The sequence below is a fragment of the Tauraco erythrolophus genome, chromosome 4 (genome assembly GCF_009769465.1).
Source record: "Tauraco erythrolophus isolate bTauEry1 chromosome 4, bTauEry1.pri, whole genome shotgun sequence".
NCBI lineage: Eukaryota > Metazoa > Chordata > Aves > Musophagiformes > Musophagidae > Tauraco > Tauraco erythrolophus.
In genome coordinates, this window is record NC_141468.1 from 42,191,498 (window position 1) to 42,208,034 (window position 16,537).

At 39.5% G+C, this 16,537-nt stretch overlaps 1 protein-coding gene across 1 annotated transcript in view; it reads right to left on the reverse strand.

Annotated features, from left to right (window-relative positions):
* Nucleotides 1-16,537, reverse strand: part of PTPRR (protein tyrosine phosphatase receptor type R) — a 153,306-nt gene that overhangs the window by 11,016 nt on the left and 125,753 nt on the right. Inside the window, exons 10-12 of the mRNA XM_086610723.1 lie at nt 9,831-9,910; nt 7,499-7,636; nt 554-664 (exon numbers count right to left, since the gene is read on the reverse strand). Coding sequence (XP_086466849.1) covers nt 554-664; nt 7,499-7,636; nt 9,831-9,910 — 329 coding nt within the window. The remainder of the gene's footprint in view (nt 1-553; nt 665-7,498; nt 7,637-9,830; nt 9,911-16,537) is intronic.

The window sequence follows — 16,537 nt, forward strand, 5'->3', positions numbered from 1 at the left end:
TTGTAATGCTCTGTCAGGAGCAGCAGATGATGCAATCCGATAGCACATAACTGTAATATGGGGAGTAGCTTAGGAGAGGAGCATCTGCCTTATTTTGCACAGTTAATGTTTATTCAGAATCATGAAAGCATGAAGCTTTTCTTATATACTCATATTTTTAGCTTCTCAAAAGGGCTATAGGTGCATTCAGCACTCAACATGAGCAGCATATCTTTTTCAGAATGATGCTATGCTAGTTCTTTCATTAACTAAAATCCCTTTACATCACCTTGGCAATGCTAAGAAGGCCTCAAAGCAAATGTAATTCAAGATAGTGAAACTTGCACTCTTTTTGAAGCCTTTTTTTATTGCCAGAGTGATACAAAGCAGCAATACGACAAGCATTCCAGTGATTCCAGTGCTTTGGTCTCAATCATGCCTTGCAGTTGTGAGCTTCATAGCTCAGTTACTCCTCCTGTAAAAATGTATGCCCTTTAAAAAAAACACTTTAACTTCATTTAACATTAAAAAAATAAAGCATTAGAAACAATGCTTCCCAGGTGCAGATTGTTACCTTTATTGTAAGCTGACGGACAGTATAGTTCTCACATTCTTGCACACTGTTAACAAGGACTTCAACCTTCCCATAGATTCCTCTTTTTTCTGGCCAATAGAGGACACATTTCTGGAAAGTAAGCATGAGTGTTGTCAACAAACTGATCCTGGAGCCATATTCATGTCTAATTTCTACACAGAATGTATTTGTCTGGAAAGTTCAGATGAATTGAACCGAGGTGTTATTCATGTCAGAAGCATTCCTGAATAAGATATTGCAGGGTTCTTAATGAATGACTTAGACCTGATTTTCAGGATCTGAGTTTTTCAAATATGGCTATTTATCACTGAACACTTTGCACAGCTATTTTTGTTCTTAAAAGCTCAATGAAGTTCAGTTAAAGGAATTATTTTCCACATTCAAAATTAAGATTTTTTTTCTAGAACATTCTTTAATTTATATAATTTAATTAACCAAGTTTACTCTGTCCAAATGGGATTTCTTTCTGAGCAAGAGATTCAGAACTTGTCCTCTCCTCACAAGACCTTTTTATCCTCTTTATTTTCCTGAGTCCTAATACAACAAAACATATAAATGTGCCCTTAGATCTTACTGAATTCAGTGGGACTTCATGTGCAAGTTAAAGTATTTTGCAGAATCTGAGTTGTCTATGATATAACTTAGTGGAAATTAATGCTAAGAAAAATTCCATCAGTCTTGCTAGAGCTACACAAAACTATATACAGAATTCTTAATGAATCAGTAGTGTTATACTATTTCAGCAATGTATCTGATAAGCATCTACTAAAAAGGAGATGAAGAAATAGTATTTATGATATGAACTATTTTTTTCCCCATGCAATAGTTTGCTTATCTTCAAGTCAAATGCAATTTCATATTCATTTCCACTAAAGTATCACTATAGTCTACCTGAAAGGAAACATCCCTGTTGTATAAATACTTCTCTAAAAATAAATGCCTATTACCTTAAGAGTGTAAGGTGTTTGAAAGCCACATTTTCTGAAATCAAGCTGGGCAATCTGACTTGTTCATTAAAAAAAACAAATCCAACAATTAAAGAAAGCCTTCTTTTTAATAACCAATGCACAGATAAAAAAAAAAAAAACCGAGAGAACAGACAGTTCTACAATAGGAGTCCCAGAAAGAACTTCTTTATATTTCCTCACAAACTCTTGGTGAAGAAACTGATATCTATTTAGACAGTAGCCTACATCATGCAGCAAAATGAAACAATCACTTTAATATGATTAATTGCCATAAAGCATAACTCCCAGCAAATCCTGCTAAAAATGAACCAGAAAAAAATATCAGTGAAATGCAAGGCTTTACCACCAGGTGTGATCTTTAAGCTGCTACTCTGCTTGATAACCCAACAGCTGACTGAAGCGAATCATCTCAGTTGTATAAATACTTTTCTAAAAATAGATGCTCATTACCTTAATAGTGTAAGGTGTGTGAAAGCCACATTTTCTGAAATAATGCTGGCCAATCTGACTGGTTTCATTCAAATCCTGTCATTTGCAGAATTACTCGAACATCCTAAATTTGCTGTCTCCTCGAAGACATCAAGAATGGCAATAAAACACTCGGAAATTTGTATGAAAAAAGTGTTTGCAAGTCCCCCCCATGTGACACATATAGCTACTATCATCTGCCAGATCTGCAATTCATGCCCCTCCCTGGGAGTGTAGTTTTCAGTGCTAATATGGGAAAAAGAAAAGTCTAAAGATATAATTGTACCCTGACAATCAACAATTGTTGAGTCAACCCCTGAGACTTCTTGATAAATGTGAGCATGCGACACTCACTACAAAGCCCTCAGGCACTCCAGAAGAGTGTTTTTCTTGACTCTTTCCCAGAACTGGAATTGGCAACTTATGCTGGGCAGACAATGAAATGGGGCTGTTCATTAAAATAACTTTCTTTTAACAGTCTGTCTACATTTACTGAGATACAATGGATTATTTTTAACACAGTCTCCATGCATCTCTTTAAAATACCGTTTGTTACTGCTTTAAAAAATAGCCTTGAAAATAGAGCTGGGATCAGCCGGTTCAGGCACTTTTTAGAGGACAGGTATTTGGGGCAATTAGCATGTTTTTGAAAGTTAATTGTAATAACGGGATAAAGATGAAGACGGGAGGGATAAACATATCAGACATACATAAAAAACAATACAGAAAATCCCAGGAGCATTGCTGAAAAAGAGTAAATTGCCTCAAGCTCTTGCTGGAACCTTAGAGAAAATTCTACTGGTCTCAGGTAGGTGTATTTTAAACCTATTCAAAAGCCAAATACAACGGTTAAGAAGGGTGATCTCTAGCCTCGTGTCTATAATCAATAAAAGCTTATTGCCTACAATATATAACAGAAAAAAGGAAGAATTCTCTTGTTCTTATCATCACATAGTCATCATAGAACCATAGAATGGTTTGGATTGGAAGGGATCTTAAAGATCATTCAGTTCCAAGCCTCCTGCCACGGGAGGGACACTGTCTCCTCTCTTTGTGCTTGTCCTGGTTCTGTTCTTTGCTGGTTTTCCAGGCCGCATAGTTTCCCTTTCAGCATATTCATCTATCATAGCACTTTCTAAATAGGTCACATATTTTGTGAGCTTGGGATTGAACATACAATCCTCTATGTAGTCAGCAAACTTATAACAGTTATGAGCAGGATTTTTTAAAAGATGCTTAAGCTCAAAAAAAAAAAAAGAAAGAAATCCTAACCAACTTGCATGGTGGCCAAAAGCCTGGGAATCTTCTTACTTTCACGTGGAAAATCTCATCTTCCTGTCACCTTTCAAATTCCCCCCTCAGATTAATTTCCACTGGTTAGCTTTTTGCTAATAAATGATTATTTATTTCTGATCTGGTGCCTGACCTTTTTTTTTTTTAAAAAAAAAAAATACCACCAACAACATTCCCTGACCCGAACAGGAAGTTTATACAAGAAACAGCATCTCACATGACTTTTAATTGATTTCAGTCTTTGTCCCTTCCCCTGTGACAGGGCTGCAGTCTTAGGCTTCCTCCAGCCTCTGTTGTGTCTCCTTGCATGCCCCATCCCAGGTGCCAGTCTTCATCGGTCCGCTCCTGAGGTGCATCTCCATAACTGAGTAGGGTCTGGCCCTGCCTCGGGCTGGGGATGGCATCTGCTAGTCAGTCTGTGCTCAGGAGCACAGGCTTTTTTAACTTGGCAGAAGTGCTCCTATTGTAGGCTGGTCCTCCAATTCTGCTGTATGGAGGAAGGCAATCTCAGCTGTTGTGTTATTCACCTGCTTTGCTTTCCCTGAATTTGGACTTTGAACAAAATTAGTGCAACGATTCTCAAATATTTTTGAAGTTGCTTTACTTCAGCTCCACATCTTGTTTATTTTTCCATATAGCTGCTCCAACAAATTTACACATTAAACGTCCCAATAACCAGGCCAACACACAATAGTAATGAATAATTACAGCAAAGTTTCAATTCCAGAATTCCTTTTCACTCCTGCCCTCTATTTACTGTCACTACGAATTCAAGCATAAGAGGATATCTTTTAAGAGGGCTTGCAGGATTTGCTTTAATATACTAAAATCCTCAAAGTTAGGACCAAATCTTCTTAAGTTTTTCCAAAACCTAAGACATATCTATGGTGCCAATATTCAACTTAGCTAATAAGTAATCTTCAAAGAGGCTTATGTGAATTCTGTAAAAGGCAGGACTTCCGAATTCCAAAATCTACTTTGCTATGCATCGACAAGTGTGCCTTGGAAAAAACTGAGGAAAAAAACGTTACAAGGAAAATAATATGAGCTTTAAACAGTATGTTAACAAGATTGTCCTAGATAATTACTGACAAAAAGATTTACGTTATCTGAGTTGAATAAACACACATTGTTTAATGCATCTGTCAGTACTAGTCCTTTCTTCTTGCGGAATGCTGCACAGTATTCTTTATTTATGGTTCTTGAAATATATTTCCTGGTTAATATTGGTAATAAGTTTTGAAGGCAAACTAAACGCATATTATCTATGGAGTACATAGCGTAACTACAAAACCAGCTGATACAACAGAAGTCTATAAACTTCTCTATAAAATTATATAGAAGTCTATAAATTTCTCACACTACACATATTTGTCTAATTTCCATTGCTTAGTTGCCTTGACTAAACTCAGTAATATAGAAGTTTATATGTGCCTCGTGGATAAAGCTTTGTAAGATCATGTCCTAAAATATTACTACAGAATTAGAGATGGTCACCTTCAGCGGGTGATTTATCTCATTCTCTTAGAGTGGGACGAATCACCCTCTGCAGGTGACTACTGTTGTTCACTGGCCCGGGAAGGGTACCTAGATCACTGGATGAGATGTGTTTTTCCTCACATTAACACTAAAATTACACCCTAGAATTCCAAGTTTCTCTTTATTTATTCAGGCAGAAGGTCCTTTGCTGTGGACTGTCCTTGCACAGGTAGATTTCCAATCTGTTCAGACACAGTGTAGTTTTGAGGACAGGTTTTACAGATTCTGCTTAAAATACTCACAACACTCATGGTTCCTTCAGCATTATTCTTGCTTACAAACCAATTTCCCTTTTTTAATCAGACTTCAAAATGAAAAAGAAAGAAAATCCAACAAAATTTTTTCCAAGTTTTTTCCTTACAGCTGAAATAAGTATTTTGCTCAGCACTCTACTTTCATATTATATCTTCATCTTACAAAACTATTACCACAGTGAGTCTTAATCATTTTTCATCTCATGGAAGGAAGTAACTCTATAGAAACCTTCATTTATCATCATTTCCCATTGTTATTGCAGATTCATCACATCAGTATGTTGAACTAGGACACTAATATCCCAAATAATTTTACTTATGCTAAATAAATGAAGTTATTGTTGAGATTAAGGTTTTTCTTGTGTCTCTCATTTGAGAGCTCCCGCATTACACATTACTTTATACATTATAGTACATTATAGCTCAAACAGAGCCTGACTGATGTTATAGCAACTGAAGAGTGGGGCCTATACCTGAGAGTCTGGTATGAGGGTTTGTTTGTGCAGAGGTGGATGTGGGTGAACGGATTAGTACACTTTCAAATATGAAGACGCTTGTGTGTGTATACTGCAGATGTACCTCCCTGAAAATGCTGGAAATAAAGCAGACCACAGAGAAGAGAAAATATCAAGTGCTATTTTGCTAAATAACATCTGCTTTTGCTTCCTCTGTAGAGAGCAAATACTTTAGGAGCGAAGTTAATATGCTGAGCACAGCCACTAGCTAAGCTATTTTCTTTTCAATAGCAAGCAAGGTTTCAGGAGGAACCCACTAACGGTGGGAGAGTTCCTAAGGTTTCTAGACAGGGCAGGACAGCTTGTGCAAACACAGTCTATCTATATAGCCTGGGAACGATTTGAGATTCCCCACCCTTTCTATTAGGAGGAAATTACCACTGCCAGGCCACAACAATGCGGATAAACACCAGCGCCTAGAGCCTGTGTAACTCAGGTAAACACAGAGCTTCCTGACATGATGGAAACCACTGCGACACTTCTTTCAAGTCATTCTTCTTGCACAGTGTCAGATGTGAGTGTTTAAACAGTCAGCATTTCCTCAGTGAAATACTCTTTTGGCCAATTAGACTGGAGTAAGTTTTCTACATTTTCAGGAGTAATCTTTTTAATGTAGGCTTCTGGACACTTGTTTGAAGAGTCTAGTGCAAAATGACACCTGGCTTAGAAATATGTCTTGGGATATTTGACAGGACAAACCTACTTTTTACATACAGCTTTCTTAAAATCCACTGGATTTTAACTTCATTTTAAAAGCCCAAACTCATGGTGACAAAGAACCAAGCAGCGGCCAAGGGCAGAAGAAAGAACAGTATGTCTACTGAGTCCACATTTAAATGGAGCAGTGAGTTTGAGCCCTGGGAATGCACTCAGGCTCTTGGTCTCTTGATCACTTAGACTGGGAACTTTGCCTGAATAATACTCTGTTTCTCTATTATCACATGCATCTGAGTTTGAAGAGCAGGGGTAGTGAGTGGAGCAAGGGCAATATGGCCCTGGTGCTGACCTGGCAAGGTGCTGAGACTTGGTTGTGGCACATACCTGGAGTTGGGAATTGCAACCAAGTCTAGCAGCATAGGTTCAAGAAAAAGTCATTTTTTTTAATGGCTGTCTCTCTCTCTTGTCCACAAGCCCTGTAAGCCACTTCTTCAACATTCAGTCTTCCAGAACAAAGCTTTGCGTTGGCCCTCTGCATTGAAGAGTGATTTTTGTTCCTAAGGTCTAGCAGTCACAAATATGGACTCTGGCACTATCAAGGAAAGCCTGGCAACAATTTACATGAATACTAAATAAAGCTATTAAAGATGTTGTTGGGAATCGATCCAAAAGTCACAGAATGCATAACAGGCAGTTAGATGGCCTTTAGCAATTAAAATGCGAATATCTTCTCTACTTGGTACTAAGGTAAAGAGCCATGTATTTCCATTCTGGCTAAGTGCCTCCATGGTATTGGCATTTGGGAGCCCAAACTGTATTTCTGTAATATCTGGAATGGATTCAAAACCTGCCTTGATAGCGAAGTGCGAACTTCAACCATATCAGGAAACCTCTAATCATAATACTATCTATCTATTCTTTATAGTCCAGGAAGTAACGGGAAGTACAGAGGTGACCAACAGAGAAATGATCATAATTTCTCAAGAAATTGTGAACCCAACAGCACAGATCTAGAAAATGGAGTTCCTTTTTGTCTTTTTTAAATACATCTCTTATGATTGCTATGCGTTGCAGTTGATGTACTTGGCTATCTCAGCATTACTTTTCACATTGCCCATTACCAGAGTATTTAAGAGCCGGTTATCTGCTAGCTTCCTTCCATACCTGCTAAGGTTCTTTGTACAGTACGCAGCCATAGGAATAATTTCTCAGTTTGACTAGTTGTCATACCTCATTTTTTTCTTTCAGCTTTGTGATCATAACAATGACAGGGCTGTCTTCTTGCCAAACCATCTGCCAGAAATCATTCACGGTGTTAATCATGGGTCCCTGAGTTGCAATGAAAGCCTTCTCTTTACCTCCATATCCCTGGTTTGGAAACAGACACAAAAGCATTTACTTTAAATTCATGCGGTTGACCAAAGTTGCAGGTGAATGTTCTAAAAGAAGAGAAAAATGATTCTGGAATTAAAAAAAAAAAGTTATTTGAACTGAAAACAGTTATGACTGAGAGTAGAGCAGATCAGAAATTTTTCAGTAGAACAGTTTTTCCTCTGGAAACTACTGATTTGATAGACTGAAATGGTCCTGAGAATACCTCAATCCCTCTCAAATTTCCCTGCTTATTTGCCTTCTTCTAGCTTATTCTGTTCTCCGAGTTGTTGAGGCCTTTCATCATCCAGTGGTCCTTTAATCCATGATTTATATTGCTGCAGTGTTTACAAGACAGTTTACAGTCAACAAGACACAGGAAAAAAATGAGAACTATAAAACTGGTTTCTATGAGGATTCATGACAGGAAAAAAGATTTCAAATACATGTAGAGTCAAAGACTGCTATGCATTTTTGCTAAGGGAGAAGCACCTTTATGAGACCTTGTAGGAGGGACAGCATATCAGTATAAGGAGTCCCGAGACACACAAGTGTATAGGAGGTCAAAGAAAGGCTAGGGAAACAGTGGAGAAGCAGAGGAAGGGGAAAAGCAAGAAGAAATGGGAAAAACAAGAGATTGCCTTCTTATTTTTCAGGTAAGAAGGAGAATTTGTGAGTTTGTGCAGTGACAGGGCGCCCAACAGTAATGCAGATCCAGAGAGCCTGGCAATGTCTGAAGGGGATGAGTGAATGGAGAATGGCTGGAGCTGGTGCGGGAGCCTCTAGCCATGGGTCTTCCTTTTGGGTGCCTTTCTCCCTGACAGCTGTTACTCATTGCATGAACTGATGGGATAGATCCTCAGCTGGTATAAACAGTCCTTTTACTCATCAATCTGCCTGAACACCTTTTGTCCCAGACAGGTCTGTCAGGATCCCAGCAAGCACAATAATAATGATGTTGCATACATGGATGTGAAATTTCATTTCATTACTAGATTTTATTTTTTCTGCAGTTGCTGACAGTTCAATCAGTGTTAGCAGCAGAAGAAATCACAATATGTTGGCCTGAAGGGTGGTAGCATGGGGACAGGAAGATCTCAGAGGACTCAAAACATGGCCTCACTGATGGAAGAGCTGCTCTCTAAAGAGAATCTCTCTGCTTAGTTACATGATGATGTTTTTCATACAAAACACTGAAAGTACAGGATGTAAAGTGAGGCGGGGTAAGGGACACAGGAGATGTGTACGTATATGCTCATGTACGTTTTTTTAAACAAGCAATGTAATTGTAGAGCTCTGGGGCCAAATTTCAGTTGCACTATTACATTTATTCCAGCTGAGGATCTGGTACATAACACTAATCAAAACATTTAATTTTGCAGGTAGAGGACTACACTCCTAAAACATGACTGAAGTAGTTTCTTAGTAGTCTATTCAGAATATACTGTGCCATGAGTTCAAGAAGACTCTGAGTGTGTGTCATCGAGGATTATAACATAGTTGACACTTAGAAATAATGCTTTCCAACAAGGTTCATGCTGGTAAAGTCTTTGTGTCATGCAACCATTTCATATAGGGAGTAAAATGTGAATGAGTGCGTGTGCGTGTACTGATGCACATGTATGTATTTAACGCATCTGTTTATGCTCCTTTTCACAAACTTGTTACAGTATTTATTTAATTACTTAAGTGATGATTTCAGAACTATCAATTGATATAATTATGCATGAAAAAAATAACATCACCACTGAACTTGCTTGTGAATAACCTGACTGCAATGAGCAACCATATAGCTTGTACTGTTGTTGACTCTGATCTTCTCTTTACCAAAATACTGGTATCTCTGTCACTGTTAAAAGATAACCCTCTTTTCCTTACTATAAGGCAGTAGGACAATACTACATGGTAAATACTGAAGTAGACAAATAGTAATGCATGTGTTTCTTCATGTTTTTCATAAACTGATAAATTGTTTTCTTACTGCAATGATTTTAGCACATTCATGGCTATGCGGTCTTTGTTGCAAACGGCTCATGAAACTATTTCTATCACACCAGCGTAGACAAAAAGATTAGGAATTACCAATGAAGATGGATAGAAGTAAAATGAGTGGCACCTTGGCAAAATCAGCTATTCACGTGGAACATCAAATACTGTCTCAAAAGCACATGAAGAGTGTACATTTACTTACCCTAATGTAGTTAGCATTTATGTAGGTACTCAAGGAGTCAGATGGATTTTTTGGTTTCAAATACACTCTGCTTAGAGGATCTAAGAGCACAAGGAAGATGGAAATTGAAAAGAAAACCCATAATTAGAAGATTTCTATAGAGAATCAAAGACTTGTTGAAGAAAATAATATACTGTTATTTGGGGTTGTCAAGCACTAAAAGCATTATGCATCAAATTCTTCCCTCTGCAAAGTTACACTTCCACGTGTAACTCAGGTACACCTATACTGCACAACGTTGGGCTGTGTAGAAGCATCTCAGCAAGCTGTGGGCATTGAAGCAACGCTACCCGGCCCAGGCAATGTTCAGCAAGGTCTAGTTTGCTTGTGTTGAGTATCAAGCTGTCTTGCCTAGACTGTCTCTGAAACCTGTGTCATATCATTGCACAGTGCTAGATAATTACACCGAATCCTTTGGATTCAACTTTGATATTTTTGTGTGAAGCTGTACTGTTCCAATGACCACAGCTGGATTTAAATTAAGAAAAGGTCCCTCTGCCTGGGATGAAATCAGCTATGTTTTCATACCAATTTAAGTTCACTGTAAGGGGCTGGACTAGGTAATCCATATCCTTCCCTTCTGTCCTGTGTTCTTATCTGACACAATTTGTGACCATTCATGTATACTAGACTGGAGACACAATGCCAAAATGCAGGAACATTTTCCTTCACACTCTTCTTTCCTTTCATCTCTTGGATGATCCAGAATGGAGTGAGGGCCAGTTCTGTTGATTATAGAGCTGGGAGTTACTAAATCCCTCCTGAAAAGGAAGCTTTTGTTTGTTTGTGATGATGTGATCCCCATGTATTACCCTTTTGGAATAAAAGCCAGTAAATTCTCAATTTCACAGCATAACAAAAAGGGCTAAGGAGAATGGACGTGAGGTGCCTATGTCGTGGCTGTTCAAGGGCATGCTTTGACTTTCTTCACAACTCTTTTAAAAAAATGTTCTATTGTTAACAAAGTGATATAGAAATATTTTTGTACCCAAAAAAAGAATATTTTCGTCCGGCAATTCACTTAATTAATTAGAATCAGCAGCTTTTTGACAGTATACAGACACCTATTGGTTTGGAAATAGCCTCTGGATAGCTACTTTGCAGAATGCAATCTAGGCAATGCATTCAAAGATATGTAGGTGGATGCTGAACTGGAGAGTGATAAGAAAACACTGTTTATTATGTGGCCCTGCTGTTTACACAAGAAATATATAATTGATCTACATATGCTGTAGCAAAACCTGATATTTTCAGAGTTGGTTTTGGATTTCTTTTGTGACTTTTTGTCCTGTTCCTAAGAACAAGATAAAACCTTTGCAAATCAAAGGAAGAGGAGGGATGATCCCAAACACATTTTATGTCCTTTTCCCACTGGAGGTCACAGGAGTGTCTTGGACAGGAGTGGAGCCTTTGCAGGACCCAGGCTGGCGTTTTGAAAGTATGTCTCTTGAAATGTGCAAATGAATGCATGACTTCTAGTTCAAAGTCTGTGCATGGAAGTCTTGTGCTCTGCATTACAAGCACGATATGAACCCTAGTTAGCTTGTGTTAAAATCTCTTTGTACTAGCTTTCCAAACTTTTTCACTTACAGCTTTTTTTCCCCCTTCACAATATGAGGACAGGAAACCTCTCATTCCTTTTCAGCACAGAGTGATTATTAGCCATTTCCACAAACGCCTCAGGCTACGTGGCCTTGAAAAAACACTTGCTTCCTCTAGCTCACACAATGCCTCTGATTCTGATGTGGCTTGACCCCTACCTTAAAAAACCTCTTCCAAGCAGACTCAACATCCAGTTTAATTACCAAGTCTTGAGTGAAATCCCTCTGTTACTAAGGAGCAGCTAAATCAGTTTCACAATTTCTAAGACCTCCTTCCAACTCCAATCAACGAAACAAGCGCTGCTTCTGAATGAGAATCTTTTCTAAATTAACAGTCCTGATCAGTTATGAAATAGGCAAGTGCTGTAAACTCAGCTCTGAACGGAGGAAAACCTGAGTGCTGCTAAAGCCACTAAGCAATCATCAGACACAAATGGAAGTAATTAGCTTCCTCCTGAATGACAAATACCTTGGAGGTAATAATCTTTTCCTCAAAGATGGCAAAGTCTGAAGAGTCTGAAGCTACAGCAGAAAGACACAGATGGTGGCGGCAAGGCTGAATTCATCAATGTTTGTAAAGCATCTTGAAACGCAGCAGAGCTGTTAAGCACTTATAATTCTAATAAAAAATGTCTCCTACAATTCTGACTGAGGCAAAATTACTGCTGTTTTCTTCCATGTATCTGGGAAGTCTGGAATAGGTCTCCCGTCAGAGCAGTAGAAGCTTCCTCCAACTCCGTCTTTAACAAATTATTATTGGCCTGAATTTACTAGGCTGGAGGAATAGGTGGATGTTAAAGCTTGCCCCCATGAGACTGCCCAGTGCAGGGAACAAGCTGTGATATGTGGTGGCACTGTTGGAGAGCCCCTCCCACTGCCATTGATACTGGAGGTTCATCCACTCTGTGAACAGCACTTTGTCATGAAGACCCAGGGCTTTGTCCTATTGCAAAAGCTATATGTGTCATATGGTGGGTATGATGTGTTTTGATTGTTTTTAATCCTTCCATTTCAACTGCTTCTATGTGCTGAACTCTTTAGGGCATGGGTACGTAGCATTTCCAAGAGAAATCATTTGTTACTCCTAGTCCAGTCCTAGCTGCCTTACCAACAGTAGGAATGAAATATTGTGAGAAGGGCTGTCCTAAAGGTATTTCTTGTTTATGACCAGGAAAGGAAGACAAAAATTTTGTGAGGCAGACAGCTCTCACACTTGCACCCCAAAAGATCATAGATCTTTCAGATACTGAAACATTTTGAAATTCATCCACCTCTTTTTTGCCTCTTTTTTCTTGCAGTCTATAAACCAATTACGGATACGGGCATTATTTGGTAAATATTTAACACAGAACGTGGAAGAATCATACCAGGCTGCATTCCCAATCTCTGCCAGGTGGGGAATTGACTACTAGACTTGCAAATAATACAACTGCCTCAAAACTCATGTATAAAACACCTGTAAACTATGCATCATTTTTTAATCTCATCTGAATCACTTCCTGGTACTTCCAATATAATCCAAGATTTCTCAATGGAAAACTTAAAAGATTTATCATGGTGAGTGCTTCTGCATTTTAAAACACGCTTCAGCATTATAAAATAAAGTTTCATTCATGCAAAGGGAATCTTTCTTATCTACTAAAAATAAAGTCTGCCTAATACCCATTTACATGTTTAACTATGAGGTCTAACATAGAACAATTATTGTAATATTGGCTATTTACAAATATTATAGATGTTATGATACGAGTGACCACAACTAGGACACATTTTGTCGACTCACATGGATATACAAAAATGCTTTTATGAACCCATGTTGAATTCCGCTAAGATTAAGCAGTTTTTCTCCTTCTGCTTTGTAAATATGACTTTTTTTCCTTAGGCTGGAAAGCCTGCTGGTGATCCTATCGCCTTCATTAGGGAGCATGACTGGAGCAAACATGACCGTTTGTAGTCAGGACTATAGTGCAAGGGAGCTTGAAAATTCTCAACATCAAGAGAATAATTTTCCAGCATCTGTCTCTAAGCTTGCATAACTAAGTGCTTTGTTCATATGATTTAGATTTAACTTTCCCCTTGTCTTTAGCTGGGGTGCCAGAGCTGGTTTTAGCACAAGCACTTCAAGCAACAGCTTGTGGATTTGTGGGTCCGACCTGCCAAGCACTTTCTACCTTTGTGTTACTGTGAATCTGCTGTTCTGCCTCGAGTGTTTTCATGTAGGCTTTTGCCCTGAGAGTGCTCTTTGGAAAGGGGTAAGGAATGACATCCACGTACCTTGGATGTGTTGCACACACAAAGATACCTACAGAATAGTGTTAAGCCACTTGCTCCTTTGTAAGAAGAGCCTACCCATGCTCAGAAGCACCATGGGAATTCTGCTTCTGGTTTGAGGTGGAAAAATGCGATAGGAAGGGGAAAAGACACAGGGCTTTGAAGCTCAGGTCCTGCTGCAGGGACATGTAGCATGGGCTGCGGGAGACAGCATGCAAAGGTGAAGATGCCGAGTAAGAGGATGAGGAGGGAGCAGCGGGGCTGGTGCTCTGCCACAAGAACGTGACCGTGGTGAGAGACTGGGAAATCTGTGTGCAGGACTGGGAACCTGCTCAGAGGCAGTGAGAGATGCTGTAGGTGGATGGCAGAGGGAATGTGGCTGAAGATACGGAGCGGCATTTGACAGGACCAGTGTGTGGGGTTGCAGTCAGGAGGAAGGATGGAGAAACAGTGATTTTAAGGAACAGTTTAGCCACTTGCCTCTGATCCCCCACTGTCCCCTTGGTAGTTGTATTAGCTTATTATTATAAAGCAAATAATGCTTAGAAAACTTAAAGAGGCATCCTAGTGTTTGCGTAAGAGCATTGGCTATGTTACACTGCAACTGAAACATCTTGCATAGAAATGCAAAATTTCCTGCACTGTATAGTTTTCCATATAGAGTAATTTCATTAGGCATCCATTTTATTTCACATGAGTGTGTCTGGCTGATAGTATCCATTAACACAAACCTGCCCTCATGCACCCTGTCACAGAATTATCTCTTAGAAAACGAGAATATCCTCCACAGCACAGAGGGTGGAGCTGGCAGGACTGGGTATTTTTAGGAGATAATCCATCAGCCCAAACGTCACTTGTCACCACAGGTGCCCTGATCCAGGAGACGCACACAGCCCTGGGAATGGAAAAGCTGACCCGGGCGTATGAAGCAGCGGGTTGATATCATCTGAGCAGGAAACCAGGAAAGCTGTTCTATTTAATCACTCAAATCATTTCCAAGTGCTCTCGGACTGGGTGTGGGGTGTGCGAGTATTTATTATGAGCATGTGCCTCAATCCTCAAAAGATCTTCTTTGAAACAGCCTGGTGCTAACACACAACAGATCTTTTGATTTCTGGTGAAGACGGTTACAAAGTGCCTGTCAGGGAGTAGCTGTGGTGTGCACCAGCAGCGCGCTTGGACCCAAAACATGCCTCGGAGTTGGCGGCGTGTCCCGGCTAACTGGAGGTGAAAACAAAAAGGCATGCTGGTTCTCAAAGCTCATCAGCATCAGCCACAGCCCAGCTGTCGTGTCTCGATTCAAAACACATGCTGCGGTGAAACAGGACTCATTGCATTTGCAAGGCAATGCTGAAGGTGAACCTGACGGTGGCTGGGGCAGCTTGGACGCGAGATGCTACAGGAAGGGAGAACTTCAAAAAATCCGCCTGTCAGACGGAGGGAGGCTTGGCAATATCCTGGCTCTGCTGCAGCTGATGGCAAAAGTCCTGCTGTCGTCAAAGGGGTCAGGATTTTACCCTCTGTGTACATCCTGTTGACACTGGGCCAGACTCTAAGGGACACTGAATTTTCTGATTACTTGGTATTTAACTTGCATTTATTCGCTTAATTTCTTTCACTCCCTTCAACATTCCTCCACTGCACTCAGCTGCACACAGCTATTGGTTGCAATAGACGAACTAACCTTGAAGTCAATAGGAATTTTACCGGGGGCTGAAGGGAAGTGAGGACTCCAAACAACGAATTTCTTTCCCAGCTACGTATCACATTTCTGAGACTAATCTAGTGGCTGAAGGCCATCAGCTCTCATTAATTTGACTGCAAGACCTTTGTATGATGTGAACAAATTACAATACATTCGGGCTTGCCGAGAGAAACCATGTCATTTAAAGTGTGTGAATTTGCATGACTAATGCATAATATAGGTCTACAAGGACATTATGGAGATGGTTAGAAAACAAATTTCTAGTTGATAGGATATGTAGTCATTTTAAAAGTACTCTTCATTCCAGAGCTAAGCAAAGGGATATGTTTACATTTTTCTATGGGAGTGTCCCCTAACATTATGTATCACTGCACTTTTTCACTTTGCTGATATCAAAATATTAGAAAAACACAGATATCCATGTCTATATTTAGTGCAATGTTAAAATTTCTGCAACCTATTTTGAAACCGAACATAAAAGAAAATGATTAATAAAAGAAAAACGGAAAATCTCATTATCCCCCAACAAATGTTATGAAAATAGCTGCATTTCAGAGAAATGTGTATTTCGAAGGAAAACTATTCCACTGAAAAGTTTTCAATCACCTCTAATTATAACAAAGCAATTGTTACTTTGTCAGAAATAAATAATTTGGGCCAATGAAAATACAGAAGCAGTATAGCAAAGCAGTAACAAGTTTACAGCAACGATGAGGAACAGTGTGTGACAGTGGTTTTCTTACTAATATAAATAGATCTCCACAAAGCGATGTGGTGCACGGAGAAGAGAAACAACACCAGAGGACTTATAAAGATGGAAGTCCCCTACAAGAAAGGACAGGATGCACTTGCTTTTTTCAGTCTGGGCCACTTAACGTTGGACAGGATCCCAAGTAGCTTGACCCAGCCAGAGGGAATTCAGTCACTGCAAGACAATGTGGGCTGTGATGGAGGCAACAGTCTTGGTCCTCTCATCCTCCAGAGCAGGGGAGCTACTGCGAGGCATGGCAGACCTCTCTCTACCCATGTGCCTGAGCTGTCTGCCAGAGAAAACCAGCATGCACACAAGCTGCATTTCAGTACGTGGCTGG